Consider the following 26,241-nt stretch of genomic DNA (forward strand, 5'->3'; position numbering starts at 1 on the left):
TTTACGCTGGGTACTTCTCCCTTGTCTACAACAGAATCTGGTTATTTACAGGTTTCATTAATGATCCGGTAAGAAGAAAAAATAAACAAAATGTTGCTTGGTGGACTATAAGCTGCCACGTTACTTTGTAACGTGAATGAATGCTCCTTGTCATTGGCCCATTTACCACTTTTAATGCATAACAGCACAACAACTGGACATATGGGGTTTTCAGGCACAAAAACCAGCTCTTTCCAGTTTTGTCGCTTCTCCACCTTTAATCTGACTCCTTTGAGCACTGGGATATGACACTACACCACGGGTCTTTTTGGAGTAGGTCGTCTTTGATCCACTACTTGTTTCTTCACTGCCAGTTTTGCTCTATTTTCCTCGTCTGAGGAGCCCTTACTTGGATGTGGCAGAGCCTGCTCAATGCTTTGTACTTGATACTCTTTATTCTCTTGCCAAAGTTTTGACATAAAACTGGGACCAGTGGCCTCAAATTGTGGAAATTCGGCTGGCTTCTCATCTTTTGTATCTACCTGGATCAGAATATGGATTATTACAAGGAGATTGCCTGTTGTGAAGATCACGGAGCTCCTTGTAGGCACTATTTGGAGCCACTAAACTAGAAGATTGCAAACTTTTTAATGGTCTTCGCCTTTTACTTTTGTTCTTCACCTTAGGATGGCTTCTGTAACTGAGAATGGAAGGAACTTCATCTCTGAGAAGGAAACACATGCTTTTACTAAAAACAGCATCTGACATCAACACTGGCCAGACTTGATTGATGACTCTGTAGACTTACTTTTAAAGTACATGGTAAGCTTAAAAGGGATTTTGCACCACAATTATTTTAATATATTGAAAGAATATGCCTCCACTCATCACAAGAAAAAGGCACTGTTTGCCAATGAATGATTGATGCCCATGTACATGCACTCCTATTATACAGTACTCCGTAGGAGACACGAAAAGGACCTTAGATGGCAAAAATGTTTATGGTAGGAAAATCCTTTTAAGGTTTTTATTAGGCTACATCTTCCTGTTATAGTACCTTTCTCTAAGGCTGGCCATACACTTAGGCCTCATGCGCACGATCGTAGCTGGGTGAATGGTCTGTGATTACGGCACGGACGGCCGAAGAAGTGGCATCCATGGGCCATCTGCAATCACGGATTGTGCACATGCAAGATGTGCATTGACTATAAGTAGCCCGGACCGCAAATGCGTCCCGTAAAATGGCCTGTCCTATATTTTTGCGGACCGGGCTCCCGCTGATGCACGGACCATGGAAACCATGGACGTGTGCATTGGCCCATAGAATAGAATGTGTTCAATACTATCCATAATTGCAGATAGTATGCGGACTGTAATGCACAGTCGTGTGCATGAGACCTTAATATTAGGATTGGCCATAATAGGGCAAATCAATTATGTGTTGGATCATATGTACGAACAATCCGACCATCAATATGCCAGACTAAACCGGCAGATCAAGGACATAGTTAAAAAAAATGATGGTGAAAGATCTAGCATAACTGGCCGATCATGCCATACATACATAGTTTTAGCCAGATGTCTGAGATTAGATTTTATCTCTCCGATACTACTCTTGCCTCTGAAAATAAGTGGTGCCATAAGCGTCTGGCAGCTGCTTATTTCCACACGGCTATCCATAATTCAAAAATGACCACCTGCTATAAAATGGGCCCAAATGGGCAGCAGGTGCTACATTACTAAAAACTCCAGTTTTCTCCCAGACCAGTAAAATACCTTTGTTTTGTTGGTTGGCATGGATGAATCTTATATGGATTTTTGCCAGTCCGTATATCATATCCGTACGTGGCAATCAGCTCTTCTCGAGACTTGGGGGCTTGTTCATCCTCATAAAATCGATCATGTTTCCACCGCCCCTCAACTTGTACATGTTTTTTAGTGCGACGATTCTTTCTCCTGTGATAAGATACATTTTGAGCTTTTACATTTCTAGATATGATCTGAACTGTTGATTTACTGGCCTAAGGACTGCTAGTAAATGCCCTATTGTTTTATGCTTTTGATCTCACCTGAGCGCTCCATCATTTGTGCGTCGTAGGTCATGCTCAAAGAAGTCGCCCTGCTGAGGAATGTATGCTGGGTTCTTCAGGTCCTGATCATCATCTACCTGCTTTCTAGACTTCTTTGTGGCTTTCTTCATGTCAGGCTCCAGGCTCTCCTACGGATGGAATGAGGACAGAAACAATAACAATTAAAGTTATATGGCAACCGGAGAGGGACACGACCTAAAGGTTGATGAAGTTCATATAACATCTCAGGAGAGAACTGATGGGCCAAACTACCATCAAAAAATCTTATCAGAAAGCAGTCCATTCCACTAAGATGTCATCTACATGAGGACAAAAGTGCCCAGAACTTGATGACCCTCATCCCATCGCTTGTTGGAGTCAAGGACTGTGTGACACTTGGGTCGGGTTATCAATGCTTGCTAACGTGGCAGGATAGGACTAGTAGAAAGCAGGAGCTAGTGTTGGTTCACATCGACATTGAAAATTGGGATTTTGGTTAACTCGAGCTGGAGCCCCTTACCTCCACGGATTGGTAGTACTGGCAGAATCATGATGGTAGAGAATAGGATAGTGAACTGCACAGAGGGTAGAAATGTCTCAACTTTTTTCTCCCTCCCATGATCCTTTCTGCTATGATGACAATATTATTGTTCACATCAATATAGATTTTTGTTATTTAGATTTTACCTGTCCATCCCCACTTTGTCGTTCCCCTATTACTGCTCCATGGACTGTTTCCGAATTTTCCTCTTCTGTGGATGGGGCGCCAATGGAATCATATTCTGATTTGATGATGACTTTTGTGGAATCATCATTTGTGTAACAAGCATAACAGTCCGCCTGGGTAGAACACGACGAAAAATTAAAGGGGTGTTCCAGTTTTATTTATTTTTTTCATATATTTGCTTAAAGAATAAGAATTTATATAATATTCTAATATACATGTATTTAAAATTCTGTTCCCACATCTTTATATTTATATCAGTGCAGTAGACCCCCTGACTGCACAGTAGAATCATATAGCCAATGGATCAGTCCGGTGCAAAGTTTCCATGGGTTAACTGAATAGGACTAAACATGGCATCAGTCATTTGACCCCCACCCCCACATGTCATGTGGCTCCTGACATTCAGTTAGCAACAGGCTTACCTTACATACATACGCTGAGTCAATACACAGGACACATCCACGGACTAACTGAATAGGACTAATGGTGGAATAATGATTAATATAATTTTTATTGCAAAAGCTACTTCACTCTGTGTGTATTCACTTGTATAACATGGCTGCCTGTCTCAAGGTGTTGCATGACATGCCTGCATGTCCCTAGGGGGTGCATAACGTGGCTGCCTTTTTCTAGGTGTGTATAACATGGCTGCCTGTCTAGGTGTGTATAACATGGCTGCCTGTCTAGGTAATGTAGAACATGGCAGCCTTTCTCTAGGTAATGTAGAACATGGCAGCCTGTCTCTAGGTGATGTAGAACATGGCTGCCTGTCCTTAGGTGATGTAGAACATGGCTGCCTGTCTAGGTGTGTATAACATGGCTGCCTGTCTAGGTAATGTAGAACATGGCTGCCTGTCTCTAGGTGATGTAGATCATGGCTGCCCGTCTCTAGGTGATGTAGATCATGGCTGCCCGTCTCTAGGTGATGTAGAACATGGCTGCCTGTCTCTAGGTGATGTAGAACATGGCTGCCTGTCTCTAGGTGATGTAGAACATGGCTGCCTGTCTCTAGGTGATGTAGAACATGGCTGCCTGTCTCTAGGTGATGTAGAACATGGCTGCCTGTCTCTAGGTGATGTATAACATGGCTGCCTGTCTGTAGGTTATGTATAACACGGCTGCTTGTCTCTAGGTGATGTATAACACGGCTGCTTGTCTCTAGGTGATGTATAACATGGCTGCTTGTCTCTAGGTGATGTATAACATGGCTACATTTCTCTAGGTAACATATAACATGGCTGCATATCTCTAGGTAATATATACCATGGTTGCCTGTCTCTGTGTGAAGTTTCACATGGTTGCCTGTCTCTGTGTGAAGTTTCACATGGTTGCCTGTCTCTAGGTGATGTATAACATGGCTACATTTCTCTAGGTAACATATAACATGGCTGCATATCTCTAGGTAATATATACCATGGTTGCCTGTCTCTGTGTGAAGTTTCACATGGTTGCCTGTCTCTGTGTGAAGTTTCACATGGTTGCCTGTCTCTAGGTGATGTATAACAAGGCCGACTGTGCCCAAGTGATGTATAACATTGTTGCCTGTCTCTAGGTGATATATATCCACTGAAAAGGTGATAAATGTTGGGACCCCCACCGATCGCCCAAATAGGGGACCCTGGTCCCCCATTCTTCCCAGCCACAAGAGGACGGCTAGAAGGAGTTTGCAAGGAGTGGAGGCCGGGCAGGTGCTCCATTCAAACACCCCTGCTAGTCACCGTCTTGCGCTGGGGGTAGCAGGGAACCAGGGTCCCCTGTGCTGGAGGGACCCCACTGATTTAGCAAAATGGTGTAAGCTGGAATACCCCTTTAACACGTGACCATGGCAGTCAATCACGGGTCGCATCGGTGCTGCTCCCTCAATGCTGAAATCAACGCTGCAGCCAGTAATTGACTGCCATGGTCAAATGTTGAGTACAGCCCTAGTATACAAGGTGGAACTGCGGGGAACTAAGGAACTGGCCTCATGGGAGTGGCAGGGGATTTAAAAGTTGGCTATGTGACTATTTGTTTTTTGTAGACGCCCCTCCCGTAAAATTCTCTATCTAGAGAATATTTTCCATTTAGTGGTCATTATTCTAGCCAAGACAACTCAGAAACAGGCTGTATAAATACTTTTTGGAAACAATGGCAAGATACCAGTGTGGTGACCACATGGGAGGGTAGATGAGTCTATAAAAGCAACACTCCTAATATCACTGACCTACTCACCTCAGATTCCTCGCTACTCTCATAGTAAGACGCAACTGTAAGTCAAAAAGACAAAAAGTATAAGAAGTGCTATAATAAAGACAGCGATACAGAGTATCCACATGAGTATCCAAATGACTACCAGACTAAGTGAGTCCCGAAAGTAGAAGTTCTACATAAAGGATGTTCTACAAAATGTCCTGTTCTAGGTCATTATCGACTGAAGTTACAGGCCGCCAGTAAGACGATCTGTGATTAAAGGATGCAACGGATGATAAGCTGACTATAGCAACTATTTCATACCCCCAAGAATCCTGGATTCAGCAGGACTGTCCTGAATTATGGACACAGTCCCACTGCTTTAGGAGTCCCCTTCCCCTGTCCTGACGAGTACTTGATCTGAAGACCCATCGAAACGCCGGAAATTGATTAATTATGCCTTATCTGTAATGATGTCATTTATAATCACTCAGAGATGCTGCATCCTTGAGAGAAGAGCCCAGAGGAGATGAGTATTTTACACGGGGGGAGAGGTACTAGGGTGGTTTACTATTTTGGATTGCATATAGCTGCACTGTGTATGGGGCATGTGGCTACACTGTATATGAGGGGGTGTGGCTGGTAATTATGGGGGGCATGTAGCAAACACTTGATATGATGGGGCATGTGGCAGGCACTGTATTTGAGGGTCCTGTCGCTATCACTGTAAATGTGGGCATGCCGCCATTGGTGCAGTTACTTTATTTGCACTTTGTAGCTAGTTTGTGTAGGGGCTCCAAAGGCGTAGAAAACCTAGAAAGGCAAATATGCTATTTTCTTTTCTATAAAAGATTTTTCCAGTGTACCCATTTGGGATGTACAGTACCGATTTTGACTGGTCTTTACTGCTTGAAACAAGTGATTCCACTTTTACCACCTTCTTTCAGTTGTGCCAGTCATCTCTGAGTTTAACATGGCATCAAGAAGAAGTTAATAACATCATGTTCCAGCTCTATTCAAGTGGTTGTCCAGGATTAGAAAATCCGGGTATACTTTTTTAAATTCAGAAACGGCGCCACTCTTCCCCATGGTCTGTGTCTGGTATTGCATCTCATGCCCATTCACTTGAATGGGGAAGAGCAGTAAAACTAGACACAACGCAAGGACATGAGTGGCGCTGTTTTTGCAAATAAAGTAGAAACTTTTTTTTCTTAATCTTGGACAATTCTTTTAAAGCGGCTTTGAGGTTGGCACTTATGGGGCCATAGTGGCTAAAAGTTACTGCCATTAGTGAGGACAATGACTGAAACTTATGGGAGCTCAGGCTGGCACTCATGGGGCACTGCCTCTATTATACTGTAGGAGCACTTTAACTTGCTCTCTTATGGGGCACTCAAAAAGGGACATGTTCTAAAACCTACGGCAGAATGCATGTTTGTATGTTGCGTCTATGCTGGCGGTATGTCTAGATAGTATATTATATTCTTCTTCCGAGACAGCACTATTACTAAACTGGTGTTTGTACAATGGTAGAACCATTATTTTTGTCTTGGTCCAGGCTGGGGGTAATTGTTGGCGGCCTGGTAACACAGCAGATATACTGTATATACATTACTGTCCTAGGTGGTCTTACCGTGCCTCCTGGGTGCCGCCGGCTGAATGTTTTTCGGACGAGCTGTCAACCACTTACTCAACATTTCCTAATGTACCAAGTCTCTTGTTTAACAGATAATAAAGGATAATTGGACTCCCATGGGCACTCCACCCGGCTTCACGCTGCGGATAAAACAGAGCGCGCGTCACTTTATGACATCATCTTTAGATGTTACACACATTTTCCTCCTAGTATAGCCATGTCCATAATGCGCCTGCATGGGTGTGAAGATCTTATGGCTGATATATAGGAACTGGCACTAGACTGGCACTATATATATATATATACATATATATATATACATATACGCAGAGCTTGTGGATAAGGGATCCCAGCACAGGAAACCTGGTATCCGTTTCAATGACCCTAAATCGCTATATAGGGGCTAGAGAGACATTTCAGAACATATCCATGTATAGCAACAGTAATAAAGCGTAGCTTAGAAAAAAGTTTTAACAATATCTGCGCTGTATGCAAATTACTCTCAAAGTGTCCACTGGGCGTTTCTTCAGCAGGCAAGTGTCCTGCGATCTCAACGGTATCCCCTCCCATCGAGGCTAGATTGACACCTCTTTGGAGGGAACAGTGGATGACGCAGAAGGCGCCAGAGATGTCAATCTAGTCTAAAGGGGAGGGGTTGCCGACGAGATCGCAGGACACTTTCCTGCTGAAGAAACGCCCAGCGGACACTTCAAGGGTAATTATGGAGCAGGAATTGTTAAAACTTTTTTTTTTTAAGCTTCGCTTTCGTACGCTAGACATGGATATGTTCTGAAAAGTCTCTCTAGCCCCTATATAGCATTTTAGGGTCATTAAAACAGATGACAGGTTTCCTGTAAAATAAGGCCAGACTCATGCAGTTGAAATATGACTGTATTTTTTCGTTTGTATTATGGCTGACACATTTACACCCCCATTGGGTTTAAATGTGGAGGTTTTAGGGCCATGTAAGGCCACATTAAAGTAAATATCTACCCTTTAGTGGTCAGAGCTCCATTTTTTTTAATACAAACCACCTGCATAGACATAGATTTAAAACATAACATTTTGAGTCACCACTAGGGGGAGCTTACTGCATACTGTTTTATTATTGAGTTCAATGTATAAAGTGTATGCAATAAGCTCCTAAGCTCCCCCTAGTGGTGGCTACAGAGAGCCAGAATGTTGTATTTTTAATCTAGATCTTTGTAGGAGATTTAGAGCTTTGTATCCAAAGTGAGAAAAACAATATTCAGATTAAAAAAAAAAAAAAACTTGGTGGTCAAAGGTGGACATTTACTTTGAGGGGTGTGGGTAGCGAGGGTTGCCTCTATGGAATGTGTGCCCTGGCATATTGCTTGCACTATTGTATGTGTACTGCAGTTGGCACTATGGTGTATCAAAAGGACTGATGGCAAGGATAAATGGCATTTGGCAAGGATAGATGATGGTGCTGAGGGTTCATAGCCCAGAAAAACGGAAAGCACTACAATCTAAATTATAGTATTTGTTCCCCCTCCACTGTGTCAGTGTAGTAAGTTTCCTAAAATGATGTTAAGTGTGGAAGTGCCAAGACTTTATATACAAAGTACAAACATCGTTTTATATCTTAATTCCACTGTATAATGTGTTTACTGAAAGGGAATAAAATAGATCCTGTCCCTTTAAGAAATACAGAGATTTACTGAAGAAACTCAAGGACCGGATTCAGGATATTGTAAGGAATCAGTGACTATTACTGAGTCACCGCACATGAAACTCCGCACCGGGAACTAATTACATGTAATTATACCGAGGAAACAAACAAACAGCACATTATAAGCTGCAAGAGATGTCATCGAGAGAGCACTCAACTATCTCATATCTATCTATCTATCTATCTATCTATCTATCTATCTATCTATCTATCTATCTATCTATCTATCTATCTATCTATCTATCTATCTATCTATCTATCTATCTCATATCTATCTATCTATCTATCTATCTATCTATCTATCTATCTATCTATCTATCTATCTATCTATCTATCTAATCTATCTATCTATCTATCTATCTATCTATCTATCTATCTATCTATCTATCTATCTATCTATCTATCTATCTATCTATCTATCTATCTATCTATCTATCTATCTATCTATCCAGCACTGCTATTGGGATACTGCGTCTGGCACTGCTATTGGGTCACTGTGGGTGGCAATGTTATGGGGACTCTGTCGCTGGAAATGGTATTGGCATATTGTGTCGACACAACTATGGGGACACTGTGGCCGGCACTCCCTCAAGGGACACTGTGGCCAGCACTGCTATGGGGCACAGCAGCTGGAACTGCTATGGGGACACGTTTGGGGACACTGTGCCTGGTACTGCTATGGGGACCTTGTGTCCGATACTACCATGGGGACACTGTGGCCGACACTCCGACAGGGATACTGTATCTGGTACTGCTATGGAGACATTGTGGCAGGCACTGTTATGGAGACACTGTGGCTGGAACTTCAGGCCTACACTTTGTGTCTCCCTTATTTCCTCATAGATTGTAAGCTCTTGCGAGCAGGGTCCTCACTCCTCAGGTTTGAATTGTAAATTAACTTTGTCACTATGTAATGTCTGATATTGTTTGTTTCATGTTCCCTCTAAATTGTAAAGTGCTGTGGAATATGTTGGCGCTATATAAATAAAGATTATTATTCTATAGGGACATTGTGGCCAGCACTGCTTTGGGGACACTATGGCTGACAGTGTTATGGGGACACTGTTTCCGACACTGCTATGGGGTCACTGTAGCTGGCAGTGATATAGAGACATTGATTGTGGTCCATTCCTATGGGGACATGGTGGCCAGAACTAATATGAAAACATTGTGGTCAGCACTAATATGGGGTCACTATGGCTGAAACTGCTATGGGAACACTGTGGCCAGAGCTAGTATGGGGACACTGTGGTCAGAGGATATTGGGACACTGTGGCCAACACTGCTATGGGGACATTGTGGCTGACAGTGTTATGGGGACATTGTGGCTGACAGTGTTATAGGGTCACTGTGACATGAACTGCTTTGGGAATATTGTGGCTGGAACTGCTAAGGGGACTCTGTCAATGGCACTATTATGGGGAAACCCTGACTGGTTCTGATACGGGTACATTGTGGCAGTTACTGCCATGGAGACCTTGTGCCCGGATTGCTATGGAAAAAATTGTGGCTGGCACTGCTATGGAGGAAATGTGGCCTGCACTGCTATGAAGATATTGTGGCCGGCACTGCTTATGGATTTACTGTGGCCAGAAGTATTATAGGGACACTCTGATTGGTTCTGATATGGGGGTCACTGTGGGTGGCACTTTTAAGGGGACACTGTGATCAGTACTGATATGGAGACACTGTGGCCGCCACTGCCATGGGGATATTGTAGCCCATAACATGGTGGCTGGCACAGCTGTGGAGACATTGTAGCCAGCACTGCTATGGGGACACTGTGAGTGGAACTGTTATGGGGACACTGTGACCGGTACTGATATTGGAACACTGTGACCGGTACTGATATGGGGACACTGGCCGAAATTTCTATGGGGACATGGTGGCTGGCACTGCTATGGAGACATTGTAGCCGGCACTGCTATGGGGCCATGATGAGTAGCACTGTTACGGGGACACTGTGACCGGTACTGGTATGAGGACACTGGCCGACACTTCTATGGGGACATGGTGGCTGGCACTGCTATGGAGACATTGTAGCCAGCACTGCTATGGGGCCACTATGAGTAGCACTGTTATGGGGACACTGTGACCGGTACTGGTATGGAGGAATACACAGGTGCAAATACCTATCCTGTGACAAAATGTTTAGAGTACGCAACCTATTAAGACATGAATAAACTCAGACCATAAGAGAAATCTGCACATAACAAGGTGGTTTTCCATGTTCTTTCCTGCATCTGACAGTTGAAAGTAACAGTTGATATTTATTATGCGCACAGATTTCCCTTACACTGGTGTATTACTATTTTATGTTACTGACAAATGAATGATACATTATATACATATTACACAATTATTCAATAATAATATACAGCACAGTAATAATATAACCTGTGCGCTTATCGTTTGACATGCTGCTTACCGCGTAACACACGAGCGCCCTCTAGTGTCTCAGATATAAGCAGCAACTACTGGAAATTTAGCAACCATAGAGTAGACTACCAACAGACTAGAGAGTCTTCCATTTGTAACCATAGAGCGTAGTGCTGCGATCCAGAGAGTAGTTATTTCTTCCGCCGGAAGTTACCGTACAATTTAGTGTGTAATACTTCACACTGACTGCCGCACGGTGATTCCTACCTCTGCACTGGTAAGAGGAGTGTTATATTTCACTGTGCTGGGGGGGATTAATAATTTGTGTGACGTGTTAAAAGCGGTTATATGGTAGAGACACATCTGCCTACCTAGCCGTGTGAGCGGGACTACAAGTCTCAGCATGCCTTCCATGTATCTATAACAAGGCATGCTGGGACTTCTGGCTTGCTTCCCTTCATTGCTTGTTGCAGGTAATGTTCCCTCTGCCATTATAAAACCACTACAGATCCCCCCCGTGGCATATCTGCATTTTTACAGACAAACTTCCTTTAATCCGGCATCAATGGAACAGGATGGGGATGCGTAATTATTTGGAAACCCGTACAGAAATCAGAATTGACTCCATCCCCCAATAGGAGGGTAAAAGGAGAAGAATAAGCCTGTTCTAGCAGCTATAACTCTGTCCACCACTAGGGGGAGCTCACTGCATGTGGCTATTACGTATACATATAGGTAAGGGTATGTTCACGCGCAGTGTTTTCAGACGTATTTCGGGCGTTTATGCCTCGAAAAAGGCCTGAAAAATTGGAAGCAGAACGCCTTCAAACATCTGCCCATTGATTTCAATGGGAAATACGGTGTTCGGTTTCGACCGGGCGTTTTTTTACGCTTTGTTTTCCAAAAACGGCACGTCAAAAGGCGCCTGCGAACAAGTGCATGTCACTTCTTGGGATGTTTTTGGAGCCGTTTTTCATAGGCTATAGAAAAAAAGCTCGAAGAACGCGAGTTTGCCTAAAAAACTTCTGAAAATCAGGAGCTGTATTCCCTTGAAAACCGCTCCGTATTTTCAGACGATTTTGAGTTTGTGTGTGCACATGCCCTAAAGAGTGAAAAAGCAGCGAGATCAGGTCAGGGCCGGGCCCCATAGCTGTGACATTCCGCCTCTTCTGCTGAATTCTACTTTGTATTGTGGTTCTGTGCTGGATTATCAGGCTTTATGGATTATCAAATGCCCCATTAGTGACCGCCAATACGCCTTTTCACGGCGACCACTAATGGGCTTTATTCTGATGCAATAGCCTTTTCACGGCGCTGCATCAGAATAAACAGAGCAGGGAGCCGTTAAATCTCCCTGCTCTCAGATACCAGAGGTAGCTCAGGACGTCCCTGCTCGAACGTGTGAGATCGATATCAGTATCGATCTCACCCGTTTAACCCCTCAGATGCAGCGCTCAATAGCGTGCGCTGCATCTGAGCGGTTCTGGAGAGAGGGAGGGAGCTCCCTCTCTCTCCCACCGACACCCGGCGATAAGATCACCGAGTGTCTGTTTCTCCAATGGCAGCCGGGGGCCTAATAAAGGCCCCCAGGTCTGTCTGGAGCGAATGCCTGCTAGATCATGCCGGAGGCATGACCTTGCAGATGCCTGTCCGTTTTAAACGGACAGGCAGTAATACACTGCAATATAGAAGTATTGCAGTGTATTATAAATGCGATCGCAGAATCGCATATTATAGTCCCCTAGTGGGACTAGTAAAAAAGTTAAAAAAAAGTTGAATAAAGTTAATAAAAAAAAATGTAAAAAAAAAAAATTAAAAACCCACTTTTTCCCCTTACAAAATGCTTTACTATTATAAAACCGAAATAAAGTAAAAAAGTTACGCATATTTGGTATCGCCACGTCCGTAACGACCCCGACTATAAATCTATTACATTATTTAACCCGCACGGTGAACGCCGTAAAAAATTAAATTAAAAACTATGGAAAAATTGCTGTTTTCTGTGAATCCTGACTTTAAATTTTTTTTATAAAAAGTGATCAAAAAGTCGCATCTACTCCAAAATGGTACCAATAAAAACTACAAGTCTTCCCGCAAAAAAAAAAACCCTCGTAAAGCTGCATCGGCGGAACAATAAAAACGTTACGGCTCTTCAAATACGGAGACACAAAAACAAATAATTTAGAAAAAAAAGCGTTTTTACTGTGTAAAGGTAGTAAAACATACAAAAACTATACAAATTTGGTATCTTTGCAATCGTAACAACCCGCTGAATAAAGTTATTGTGTTATTTCTATCACACGGTAAACGGCGTAGATTTAGGACGCAAAAAAAGTGGCAAAATTTTTAATTTTTCTAAAAAAAAGAAAAGTGTTAATAAAAGTTAATCAATAAATAATATGTACCTCAAAATGGTGCTATTAAAAATACAACTTGTCCCGCAGAAAACAAGACCTTATACAGCTATGTCGACGCAAAAATGAAAAAGTTATAGCTCTTGGAATGCGACGATGGAAAAACGTAAAAAATGGCTTGGTCATTAAGGGGTTAAAGGGGTTTTCCCATAATCAATATTTATCACCTGTCTGGGACCCCCACCGATTATGAGAACGGGCTTACCGTGCCGTTCCTGGGAGCCCCATAGGAATGGAGCAGTAGTTTGCATGCTTGACCGCCGCTCCATTCATTTCTTCTATACTATGACTAATGTGATTTATTATTTTTTTTAAATGACGTTTGAGTGTTGAATTTTTTTAATTTTTTTTAGTCCCCTTTGATCGCTTCTATAATGCTTTGGTATATTCAGTATTCGGAACGTTATTGGCTGTCAGTGTAAAGCTATTACAACCATTGCAATCCATTAACACCGCACAATTGCGTCATGGGTCACTGATGGGGTGACATGGGGGGCCCCTCCCTCTGTAGCCACTTGGATGCTGCAGTCACCATTTATTGTGGCATGTAAGGGTTGTTATGAGTTATATCCGATCCTGGCCGTCGAAACGGGATGTTGGCTGTATATTACAGTTGCCACCCACTGTTGAAAACGTAGAGCTCCTGCGCCCATGCCACCGACTGGTCGTACCATCTGAGCGCTGGGACGCCTTAGACTACAATAAAGTGCACACCACCTGGTTGTGGCCATAGCTTTCTTCTATAATATAAAGTATGTTTAACCCCTTTCTCGCTCCGGGACCTACTATTAGGTCACGCTAAGTAGAGCATTCGTGCTTCGTGACCTAATAGTAGGTCATGGGAATAACCGCCCTTCCGCCCCCCTCCTCCTGGCACTTTTATGAGCTGTGACAACTGCTGTCTCGTACAGAAGTTGTCACAGCTCCTTCCCCAGAGACCAATCGCGTTGTCCCCACCGATTAACCCCTTAGATTAGGTAGCAGATAGGGCAGTTATAAAAAAATCTGTTAAAGAAAAAAACCACCTAGCACATTTTTTACTATAAATGATTAAAATATAAATCCCAAAACATAAAATAATACACACAGATTTGGTATCGTCACGAACATTTAAAAAAAAAAAAAAAAGTTATGGGAGTGGGATGCAGAGGGAAAAAAACAAAAAAAAAGTTGTTTCCTTAAGGGCGGATTCACACGAACGGGAATTGTGTCCGTGCAGGCCGCGTGGTTTTCACGCACCCATTGACTTCAATGTGTGCGTGATGCGCGAAAACCGCTCAAATATAGGACATGTCGTGAGTTTTACGAAGCGGACACACGCTGCGTGAAAATCACGGACAGTCTGAACGGCCCCATTGAGTTACATAGGTCCTTGCTGTAGTTTTTTTTTTTTTTCCTCCACATGGTGGAAAGTATTAAAAATTGAATAATAATTTGACATGTTTTCCTATGTTGGCCACCAGAGGGAGCACTTCCAAGAATTACAGCAAGGTGAATAAGGCAAAGCAACCTGACTCACAGCTGCCGTAAATGTGGGAGGGAATCTCACCCCCCCCCCTCCTACAAGCCAGGAAAAGGTGTCTTCATATTGCTAAGCAGTGTCCGGCTGCCATTTTGGGTGTGATTGTTGAAATGCAGATGGAAGAAGCTATTGGACATACCAAAAGGCTAAGGCTCTGTTCACACGCTTACTAAACAAGGGGAAAACAGCTCCCGATTTTCAGCCATTTTTTAATCAAACTCGCGTTTTTGTCCGCTTTTTTTTACGTCCGTTTTTGGAGCTTTTTTTCTATAGAGTCAATGAAAAACGGCTCCAAAAACGTCCCAAGAAGTGACATGCACTTCTTTTTGGCGGGCGTCTTTTTACACGCTGTTTTTGGAAAACGTAAAAAAACGCCCCATCGGAACACAATGCCGTATTTCCCATTGAAACCAATGGGCAGATGTTTGGAGGCGTTCTGCTTCCGATTTTTCAGCCAAAAAACGGCTGAAAACACTGCGTGTGAACATACCCTTAGAATGATGAAAGTGAAGTGAATGACTCTTTAGTTGACAGGTTCACACGGCGTGTATTTGACACCGTTTTTTTGCGCATTTTACATGCCTCTCCTGCTAAATGTCTTTATCCCTCCATCCTGCTGTCAGTCTCCTCCAGGATCACCACCCAATCTTGCTGACAGTTTCCTACAGCGTCACCATACAATCTTGCTAACAGTCTCTTCAATCATCACCACCCAGTACTGCTGACAGTCTCATCCAGCATCACTACAAACTAACCAAAAACCTCGCACCATAGAAATGGCATGTAGTGGGGTCCCCTATAGCAATAGAACCTAACAACGAACCAAATGGGACATATCCCTTAAGAAAATATTGTACTCAATATAAAAAGCACAAAAAATATCTTTATTAAATATAATGACAAAATAACACAGTAATAGAAAAAGAGAAATAATACAGCATATACGGAGACATATACAGCAGGGTCAGATGGAAAAGACCATGACCAACAGAATCAACCATATACTAATGATCACTCACACGCTCGAATAATATCCAATAATAACACAAGCCCAGGGGTGTGTAATATAAATCCCACATGTAGCAAATAGAAATGAGAAGGTGGCCTGTACAATATCAGAACCTATACAAAAAAGGGAGGGCAGGATAACATGTGGCAGCATGCATATAATGATAATACGTCAGAGCCAACACAGAAAGGGTGCAGCTAAATCGATATGTATACAATAATACGTATAAAGACAACGCAGTATAAAAAATAGATATATGTATACATATATCTATTTTTTATACTGCGTTGTCTTTATACGTATTATTGTATACATATCGATTTAGCTGCACCCTTTCTGTGTTGGCTCTGACGTATTATCATTATATGCATGCTGCCACATGTTATCCTGCCCTCCCTTTTTTGTATAGGTTCTGATATTGTACAGGCCACCTTCTCATTTCTATTTGCTACATGTGGGATTTATATTACACACCCCTGGGCTTGTGTTATTATTGGATATTATTCGAGCGTGTGAGTGATCATTAGTATATGGTTGATTCTGTTGGTCATGGTCTTTTCCATCTGACCCTGCTGTATATGTCTCCATATATGCTGTATTATTTCTCTTTTTCTATTACTGTGTTATTTTGTCATTATATTTAATAAAGATATTTTTTGTGCTTTTTATATTGAGTACAATATTTTCTTAAGGGATATGTCCCATTTGGTTCATCCAGCATCACTGTCAGCAAGATTGTATGGTGACACTGGAGGAGACTGTCAGCAAGATTGGGTGGGGACGCATCACCACCCAATACTGCTGACAGTCTCTTTCACCATCACCACCCAATACTGCTGACAGTTTCCTCCAGCATCCCCATATAATCTTGCTGACAGTCTCCTCCGCAGTAGAGGAGACTGTCACACCACTCTGTGATAGGAATAACAATCTGCTGCTGACAGTCTCCTCCCCGACCTCCTGCTGACGGGTACCTCATCTGCTCACCTGATCACAGTCCGTACACTGTCCACACTGACAATACAGCTAGCGACATTGGGGGGGGGGGGGTCACGAGAGCGGGGGTCTGTGAGAGAGGGACAGACAGAGACACACACCTTACCTGCAGTGCAGCTGGTCTTCAAAATGGTGCCTGCTATCTCCCTACAAACCAGCTTCTCTGCTGGGTGGCTCTGAACTGCGCCTGTGCAGTACAGAGCCAGATAGCAGATGCAATGAACGGCTCCCGTTCATTGTGTCCTATGCACTGTAGCTGCCGTATTCCATCTGTGTATGTGTCGTTAAGAGACACATACACACATGAAATAAAACATGGCAGACCCCAGTACAGTAAGAAAGCGTCAATAAAAAGTCAATATAATATTTTATTAAATAAAAAAATAAATCATGACACTGTTCCTTTAAAGCATTTCAGTTCCGTGTGGCATCAGTTTTTAATGTCAGTGTTGGTGCACATTTTTTTTATTTATTAACATTTCTTTAGCAACTGTTGTGTGAAACACTGACAGCACACGGACGACGTCCATGTGCTGTCCATTATTTTCTTCATAGACTTCAATGGGCATCGTGGCCTACAAAAACTGACCAGAATAGGACATACAGTGCGTTTCACGCAACGGACACTGTCTGAATAGCCCCATTGAGTTGCATAGGTCCGTGTGGCGTCTGCCGATATAACGGACGGCACACGGACGTATACAAAGTTAATTTGAATAAGGCCTAAATGTGAGGCACCTGGCGACTTACAATTCATAACACCATGTGCTGCGTGTGAGGACTTTTTTATTTTTGTGTGATTTTTTTTTTTTTTCTTAAAGTATTGTTTTGGTCTCGAGACACGCAATATTCCACAAAGTATCGGTATCGAAGTCCGAATTCTGGTATTATGACAACCCTGGACTGATCACTTCTGTGTCGTGGCTTCTATTTATAACAAACCTCAACGCTCTTCTGGATCTGTCATAGGACTGATACCAATAGTGACTTACAGTGGTGTCTGTCAGGTTCTGCCGTGGTGTCGCCAAAGAAAATGTGAACAGAACCAAGTCAGTAGCCATCAACTCATTACTAGAGATGTGAAGGTCTAGGACCACCTTAAAGGGGTTGGCCAGGAAAAAAATACTTTCTACAAAGTGTCCCCCAACCTTGGTTTGCCCTCCCTAAAACCCCCTACTAATCTAATAACCAGTTTCTGTTTGATCTCCATCGTCACTGCTGCTCTTTCTGTTTGTTTACATCCCTTGCTTCTGGTCCTGGCTGTTTCCTGTCTTGTAACCCACCATACCCATGATCCCTTGCTGCATTTGAGGAGACAGTTACATCCCCCCCCATCCTCCACAGCATCTCAGCTATTTGCATACTGCCACGCCCCTCTATGTTTACAGGTCAATTCCTGCTTTAATTACAGTCACCCAGCTCCCTGCACTGTCACACCCACCCAGTAATTATCACACAGGGATGATGGGGGTTATATACAGGGATGATGGGGGTTATACAGTGGATATAAAAAGTCTACACAGCAATGAATAATTTCAGAACTTTTTCCACCTTTAGGCTATGTTCACACGGAGTATTTTGCAGAGTTTTTTGACGCGGAAACCGCGTCGCAAAACTCGGCAAAAACGGCCCGAGAACGCCTCCCATTGATTTCAATGGGAGGCGTCGGCGTCTTTTTCCCGCGAGCAGTAAAACTGCCTCGCGGGAAAAAGAAGCGACATGCCCTATCTTCGGGCGTTTCCGCTTCTGACCTCCCATTGACTTCAATGGGAGGCAGAGAAAGCGTATTTCGCGCTGTTTTATGCCCGCGGCACTCAATGGCCGCGGGCGAAAATCGCCGCGAAAATCGGCGTGCAGGGAGAGGAATATCTGCCTCAAACTTCCAAACTGAATTTTGAGGCAGATATTCCTCCTGCAAAATACCCCGTGTGAACATACCCTTAATGGGACCCATTGAAAAACAAACTGAAATCTTTTAGGGTGGAAATATAAAAACAAAAAACAAAAATGTGGTTGCATTAAAATACACACCCTTAAACTAATACTTTTTTTGAATTACCCTTTGACTTTATGACAGCATCCAGTCTTTTTGGGTAGAAGTCTATCAGCATGGCACATCTTGACTTGGCAATTGTTGCCCACTCTTGCAAAAGCGCTCCAAATCTGTCAGATTGCGAGGGCATCTCCTGTGTACAGCCCTCTTCAGGTCACCCCACAGATTTTCAATGGGATTAAGGTCTGGGCTCTGGCTGGGCCATTCCAAAACTTTGATCTTCTGGTGAAGCCATTCTTTTGTTGATTTGGATTTTTTGCTTTGGGTCGTTGAAGTGCTAAAAGGTGAAATTCATCTTCAGCTATGAGGCAGAGGCTGCAGGTTTTGTGCCAATAGTGACAGATTTTTGGAACTGTTCATAATTCCCTCCACCTTGGCTAAAGCCCCAGTTCCAGCTGCAGAAAAACAGCCCCAAAGCAAAATGCTGAACCCACCACGCTTCACTGTGGGTATGGTGTTCTTTTGGTGATGTGCAGTGTTGGCTTTGCGACAAACATTCCTTTTGGATTTCTGACCAAAAAGTTCAATGGTTACGTCTCTGACCATCAGACCATAACACGTTTTCCCACATAACTTTTGGCAGACTTGATGTAGGTCTTTGCAAAACATAGCCGGGATTGGATGTTTTCCTTTGTTAGAAAAAGCTACCGTCTTGCCACCCTACCCCACAGCCCAGACATATGAAGAATATGGACGTTGTTGCCACATGCAGTACACAACCAGTACCTGTCAGAAAGTCCTACAGCTCCTTTATGGTTGTTGTAGGCCTCTTGGTAGCTTCCCGGGTCAATTTTCGTCTTGTCTTTTCATCAAGTTTTGAGGGACGTCCTGTTCTTGGTAATGAAGGAAGATGATCACAGCCACGGAGAGAACATTTGATGTAATTTGATGGGTGCAAGTCTTTACAGGAACCTTATCCAAGGTTCCACAAATGGAAACAACATGCTTGAGAAAGATCCTGCTTGACTGAAACGTCCCATTTGTGGGTAAATAAAATTCCTATTTTTGAATGTGCTGCCTTGTTTCTTGAAAATTGCTGTTCTTGGTAATGTCACTGTTGTGCCACATTTATTCCACTTCTTTATAGCCGTCTTCACTGTGTTCCATGGTATATCTAATGCCTTAGAAATTCTTTGGTACCCTTCTCCTGACTGAAGCCTTTCAACAATCACATCCCTTTTGTTTTGTTGTAAGCTCTTTACGGATCATGGCTTTTGCTGTCACATGCAACAAAGAAAATGGCAGGAAAATCCTAACAGAACAGCTGAACTTTATATGGGGTTACTCAGAATCACTTTAAATAATGGCAGCTGTGAACTGACTACTATTTAACATGAGTTTAATTGTGATTGGCTAATTCTGAACGCAACCACATCCCCAATTATTATAAGAGGGTGTTCACACTTATGCAACCACATTATTGTAGTTTTTATTTTTATTTTTCCCCTCTAAATGATATTAGTGGATACCGCGTCGGAAAACGCACCAAAAAACTGCAGAAATTGCCACCCATTGATTTCAATGGGATGCGGAGGCGTTGTTTTCCCGAGAGCAGTAAAACTGGCTTGCGGGAAAAAAGACGCGACATGCCCGATCTTCGAGCGTTTACGTCTTTGAGGTAGAATTTTCTGCTTGCAAAAAACTCTGTGTGAACAGTGCCTAAAGGTGGAAAAAGTTCTGAAATGATTCATCTTGTACTGATTTTGTAACATGACAAAAAACTGGCATTTTCACTGGGATGTGTAAAATTTTTATATCCACTGTATACAGGGATGATGGTAATATACAGGGATGATGGTAATATACAGGGATGATGGTAATATACAGGGATGATGGAGGTTATATACAGGGATGATGGAGGTTATATACAGGGATGATGGAGGTTATATACAGGGATGATGGAGGTTATACACAGGGATGATATAACTCCATCATCCCTTTATACAACCTGTGTGTTGCCCCCATCATGCCTGTGTGTGCGCCCATTATGCCTGTGTGTAACCCCCAGGGGGGGTGGCGTGGGCGGTGAGAGGGGCTGGGCAGGCAGTTCGGGGACTCAGAGAAAGGAGGAGGCATGTACTAGCAGAGACAACGTTCCCTGTCTTTTCTCAGCCAACACTTCCGGCAGGGCAGAGGCACGGGCACGTCATCAAATACATTTACATGCAGTGGGCCGGGCGGATGTTTCATGAGCTCTTCAGAGCTCCGCCTCTAGTCCCACTGCCTGTAAATTAGTTGATGATGCGCGGTGCTTCAGCTCTGCCGGAAGTGCAGGCTGAACAAAGACACGAAACGTCAGAGGAAGTGAAAATCTACTCTGTGCGGTCACGTGACCGCACATTAGAAGTAAGTAATGCCACAAGATATAAACAGACGTTATATTAGGAAGTTGAATGTATATGTCACATTAAGTTAAAAAAGACATAAAATGTATTCCTGGACAACCCCTTTAAGTAGAGATCTTTTAATCATAATGACTAGATGTCCTAAGAGAAACAAGCCAGTGTGTACTCCTGCCCCCCAGCTCCTGTTCTGTTTCTGGAGAGTGCTATATGTATATTACTGAGCAGCTTAGCAAAAATGCTGCTGTGGACGCAGTCATGCGATCCCTCTTGGCCCGTAATCTACACTGGCCTCCAATCACTTGTCTTAATGGATCTTATTGATGACTTGGTGTTTTTCCTCTAGATCTCATCATGATTGAGGTGGTCTGCAACGATCGTTTGGGGAAGAAAGTGCGGGTAAAATGCAAGTATCCTTAAAATGGTTGTCTCATCGGCCCCCACAGCAGATTTTGCCGGGATAAGCCGTGGCCGGGCCAGTTACTTGTAGTATTCTGAAAATGGCTGCCTATGTAATAAATGGGCAGATCAAGTCCACCAGAATGGGGGCTGAACATCCAGTTATATATCTGCTGTCACCACCTGGTGCTGAATGCATGGTACATCTCCCGGCAGAAGTATTCACGGTCCGCTCCTGCCGGGCACTGGAAGCCGTGTGCTACTCCTTCGCCAGTCTTGGCGTGTGAATATGCTGTGAGAGGCAAATATCCTTTTCCTACTTTTTAGTGCAGGTGATTATTATTATTTGGGTTTTTCTTTAACTTGTTGTGAAGCTCAGAAGACACCATCAAAGACCTGAAGAAATTGATCGCTGCTCAGACAGGAACACGGTGGGAGAAGATCGTCCTGAAGAAGTGGTGAGTGCCATAGTAGGAAGCTTATCATTGTCCTTCGCTGCTGGCAGTGATTATTAACCCCTCCCGTCCATACCATGTACATTAACGGGCTAAGGGACTAGTCCTTGTGCCGGCAGTCAGGTAACTTAAATGCTGTCTCTGTAACTGAGCGCTTGTGCAGTCGGCAGGATCAGGCTGTCAAATTGACTTCCCGATCCTTTAGGGCCAGTTCACACGTTGTTTAAATACTGCGGATTTTCTGCAATGGAATTCGTTGAGGAAAATCTGCAGCAAATGCAGTAGATTGAACAAATCTCATCCACACGTTGCGTAAATACTACCCAGAAATTGACCTGTGATGTGGATATTCATTCCGCAGCTTGTCAATTGTCTTTACGTAAACTCTGCTTATATGTTGCGGGATTTCCCCATTGAATTCAATGGGGATGTAAATCCCGCGTCAAATAGCAGTTCTCATTTTTTGCGGCGGATTTGCAGCGATACCGCTGCAAAGAACGGAACTCAGAAAAAAATAAAATACATTAAACTTACCTAGGAGTCTGTTTCATCCTCCTGGGATGACGCTTCATCTCGTGACCGCCGCTGCAGCCAATCACAGGCTGTATTGATGGTCACATGGATGAAACGTCATCCCATGAGGCCGGCCTATATGACGTCAGAGGGCTGACCTCCTGGGATGACGCTTTATCCCATGTGACTGCCGCTGCAGCCAATCACAGCCTGCAGCAGTTTCCTGGGATGAGACTTCATCCCAGGAGGCCGGCCATTAGTGCTGCAGTTTTTCGCAGCGGACATTCCGGGCGAAAAACTGCACCAAAATTTGAGAGGGCGGATACGCTCCGTGCTTTTACGCAGTGTATGCACCCCTTGCAAACCAGCCTTACTGTGAAAGGGAACTGAAATAATCAGCTCCTGGTCACAAAAAATCTTCATATTGAGCGAAGTGTTGCCGAATGCAAATTCCGCTGCTTCTACATTCAGGTGGTTTCTGTGGCCTCAGTAATGATGTCATAGGGATTCCCGATGCAGAGAAGACACGATCTGTCTCTTCTCTGTATTTGCGGTTAAAAATGCAGACAGGGATTGGACTTGCCCTCAGTTTTGCGGATCAGGCACACGGAACCGCAAAAATAAATTAAATGAATGGGTCAGTGTGTGATCTGTTATATGGACGGATAGCACACTAAAGGGAGAAACTGGTGTGCATGAGCCCTTGTACTGGTTAGTGCTGGTGTAGTTTACATTGTTTAGTTTGTCAGGTCAAGTCAAGTATTTGCTCAGAATAGTTGCCACATTCTTCCCACCACTTCATAATGCATTACCCAGCAGGGGGCACCAGTGAGCACAGTTGAAATTTCATACTAGGGTGAATGTAGTATGAAATCCGATTCTGAGACTTGATGGAATTGTAGTTTGTGTGTGTGTTTATATATAGATATAGAGAGTGTGTGTGTATATATTTAAAGAGTCTCTGTCACCACGTTATAAGTGTCCTATCTTGTACATAATGTCATCTGCGCTGTAATGTAGGGACCAGCAGTGTTTTTTATTTAGAAAAACAATCTATTTTCACCAAGTTATGACCTATTTTAGCTTTATGCTAATGACTTTCTTAATAGACAACTGGGCGTGTCTTACTTTTTGACCAAGTAGGCGTGGAGAGAAGTGTATGACGCTGACCAATCAGTGACCAGTCAGCGTCATACACTTCTCTCCATTCATTTACTCTGCACATAGTGATCCTGCGTTGTTCACTATGTGCATCATACACACACATTAACGTTACTGAAGTGTCTTGACAGTAAATAAAAATCACCTCCAGCCAGGACACGATGTCTATTCACAATCCCGACACTTCGGTAACGTTTGTGTGTGACTTACTCACACAGCACATCGAGATCACGCTGTGCTGTCATTTACAGCGAGATCTCGCGAGATTATGCTTGCCTTGCTATAAGTCACACATAAATGTTACCGAAGTGTCGGGGTTGTGAATAGATATTCCCGTCCTGGTTGGACGCGATGTCGATTAACGTTACTGAAGTGTCTTGACCGTAAATGTGTGTGTATGTGATGCACATAGTGAACAACGCAGGATTACTATGTGCAGAGTAAATTAATGGGGAGAAGTGTATGACGCTGATTGGTCACTGGTCAGCGTCATACACTTCTCTCCACAACGCCCACTTGTCTATTAAGAAAGTCATTAGCATAAAGCTAATATAGATCATAACTTGGTGAAAATAGATCGTTTTTCTAAATAAAAAACACGCCTATAATCTACATTACAGCGCCGATCACATTATGTACAAGATAGGCCACTTATAATGTGGTGACAGAGACTCTTTAAGTACACCCAGTCTATAGATATAAATATACGTAAACATTTTGTAAATTTAGCAATTCATTACATTCGTTATCTTGCACTAAGAGTAAGAAACGATTTACAAAGATACTGAACTTTTTAAATATATATATATATATATATATATATATATATATACACACACACACACACCAGCAAAGAAGGCAGCAGCACTCAAATCCAGGCAAGGAGTCCTTTTTATAAACGGGTGCCAGCAAGTAGTGCCGATCCAAAGACCATACAGATATCCCAAAAAAATCCTGCAGCACTCCAATGATCAAGATAAGAAAAACTGTGATTTATTTAGGCCATCATTAGGACCTTTTTTATTCTTGAAATAGGTCCTAATGTTGGACGGAAACGTTGTACTTGCCATGTCGGCCTAAATAAATCACAGTTTTTCTTATCTTGATCATTGGAGTGCTGCAGGATTTTTTTGGGATATATATATATTTATTTATTTATGCTGCATATAAACTACAATAGTGTTCAATAATGGACTTGACCTAAGAATGTGTTTATTGGTACATGGGTATTAATTGTGACAAACTGACCTTTTAATGATTGTATATAGGGCTAAATGTGATATTTTCTGGGTATTTCCGCTTCTAGGTATACAATATTTAAGGACCATGTTTCACTTGCTGATTGTATCCTTTTTAAGTACTTTATGCTGACATATTACATTCCCAATGCTTTAATACAGCACTACGCTCCGGATCCCATAAGCAGTGCTCTGTAACTGTTTCTACACTGGGAAAGCAACGTTATTTGAGATCCCAAATCCAAATCAGAGTCCCCACTCCTCTGTTATATGGGCACAAGACTGGTCATAAAATGTCGATGCACAAGACGAGTGAAGGAAAATTGGAGATCATAAAACTTGGCAAAACTATATTTAACATTACAATTTCATTAAATTAACACAGATACACTACTGTGTCTATTGCGGGGCCTGAGGGGGCGGAGCATGACACAGGGAGTCGCCCTTCGTTTTTTTTTTAATTCCTGTCATCCACCAGCCCCTTCAGGCCCTGCACTAGAGACAGCACAGTTTATCCGTTTTTGCCTTAATTGTCATACATTTTCCGGTTGTATATGAGCAGACTTGCAAATTTTAGTAGACCCAAAATGTATAATCTTTTACAGAAACTTTTTTATTATAAGATCTGAACTGTATTGGGGTTGCAAGGGGACCAGAAGCTTACCAGCTGGCTGTGTGTAATGCTAATTTTGCCCTGTAGTGGCCACTGCAGGATAAACTAGCAGCTGATGACAATTTCCATCTGCATGATCAGCAGTTTTATAGGGGTATTGGCAGCCGGACCCGTGGCGGCTCTTGTATTAAAGGGATGGTCTGTGACAAAACAACCCCTTTAAGGACATTAGAGCCCAGCTCTCAGGACACAGTATAGTCTTCAGACTGTGGAGAAAACAAATAGTTCCTTAACAATTCCCTCCAGATGAAATTCACGATGGGATGAACCTAGAGTTATATTACCAGTAACCGGCACCTTCACTCTTCCCTCGCCTAGTTCTCTCGATTTTATGGTGTTTAGAGACAGTCTGGAATCCGATCTGCTTGGATCAGTGAAAGATTACATCCTATTACATTCTGACCATCAAAAAGACTGCAGCCGCCGTTTTGGCTTACGTTATTTTTGGATAATTTTTTTTTAATTATTTTTTTTAAATAATAAAAACTTCTTCTGTACATAATGAGTCTGGTGTTTTCTTAAAACATGGACAAGTCTATTAAAAGGGCAAAATATCATGACATCGTGTCGTTTTTTTAATTTTTTTGCTTTGAAAGAAATCACCGGCAGGAGATGTGAATGCAACATCCACAGAGTGCCATGGTCTTTTTGTTCTGCTGATTGGTGGGGGTCCCCTGGGTTGGACCTCCAACTAATCACACATTGATGTCCTATCATACGCATAGGCCATTGATGTTTGTTTCCGAAGACTCCATTTACAAGTAAGCGAATGGGGAAGTTCCTTCCCTCCGATAAGGGATGGATATAAAAGTGA

General features: G+C 42.9%; 2 protein-coding genes across 4 annotated transcripts; one reads left to right on the forward strand and one right to left on the reverse strand.

Annotated features, from left to right (window-relative positions):
- Nucleotides 1-412: 412 nt before the first annotated feature.
- Nucleotides 413-10,898, reverse strand: LOC142748343 (protein CASC3-like). 3 transcript variants are annotated; one of them, XM_075855432.1, is made up of 7 exons: nucleotides 10,702-10,898; nucleotides 6,578-6,720; nucleotides 4,987-5,021; nucleotides 2,736-2,888; nucleotides 2,049-2,197; nucleotides 1,756-1,935; nucleotides 413-679 (listed from the first exon to the last, which is right to left on the reverse strand). In XM_075855432.1, exons 2-7 carry the CDS (start codon nucleotides 6,639-6,641, stop codon nucleotides 505-507), a joined length of 756 nt encoding a protein of 251 aa, XP_075711547.1. In that variant the 5' UTR covers nucleotides 6,642-6,720; nucleotides 10,702-10,898; the 3' UTR covers nucleotides 413-504. The 3 variants fall into 3 exon arrangements, with proteins under 3 accessions (XP_075711547.1, XP_075711545.1, XP_075711546.1); XM_075855430.1 differs by having other exon boundaries at nucleotides 413-703; nucleotides 10,702-10,896; XM_075855431.1 differs by lacking the exon at nucleotides 10,702-10,898 and adding an exon at nucleotides 10,671-10,701 and having other exon boundaries at nucleotides 413-703.
- Nucleotides 10,821-25,987, forward strand: UBL5 (ubiquitin like 5). The gene is made up of 5 exons (XM_075855433.1): nucleotides 10,821-10,929; nucleotides 21,335-21,398; nucleotides 21,762-21,845; nucleotides 24,823-24,860; nucleotides 25,674-25,987. Exons 2-5 carry the CDS (start codon nucleotides 21,343-21,345, stop codon nucleotides 25,715-25,717), a joined length of 222 nt encoding a protein of 73 aa, XP_075711548.1. The 5' UTR covers nucleotides 10,821-10,929; nucleotides 21,335-21,342; the 3' UTR covers nucleotides 25,718-25,987.
- Nucleotides 25,988-26,241: the final 254 nt, after the last annotated feature.

This window comes from Rhinoderma darwinii, chromosome 3 (genome assembly GCF_050947455.1).
Source record: "Rhinoderma darwinii isolate aRhiDar2 chromosome 3, aRhiDar2.hap1, whole genome shotgun sequence".
Taxonomy (NCBI): Eukaryota; Metazoa; Chordata; class Amphibia; order Anura; family Rhinodermatidae; genus Rhinoderma; species Rhinoderma darwinii.

Coding starts and splice junctions, on each gene's coding strand:
- LOC142748343 (XM_075855430.1), bottom strand. CDS start 6,641: ATGTTGAGTAAGTGGTTGACAGCTCGTCCGAAAAACATTCAGCCGGCG. Junction 5,022..6,577: donor GGCGGCACCCAGGAGGCACG/GTAAGACCACCT, acceptor TTTGACTTACAG/TTGCGTCTTACTATGAGAGT. Junction 2,198..2,735: donor GACAAAGTGGGGATGGACAG/GTAAAATCTAAA, acceptor TTCCATCCGTAG/GAGAGCCTGGAGCCTGACAT.
- UBL5 (XM_075855433.1), top strand. CDS start 21,343: ATGATTGAGGTGGTCTGCAACGATCGTTTGGGGAAGAAAGTGCGGGTA. Junction 21,399..21,761: donor AAAGTGCGGGTAAAATGCAA/GTATCCTTAAAA, acceptor CTTGTTGTGAAG/CTCAGAAGACACCATCAAAG. Junction 24,861..25,673: donor CCATGTTTCACTTGCTGATT/GTATCCTTTTTA, acceptor AATTCCCTCCAG/ATGAAATTCACGATGGGATG.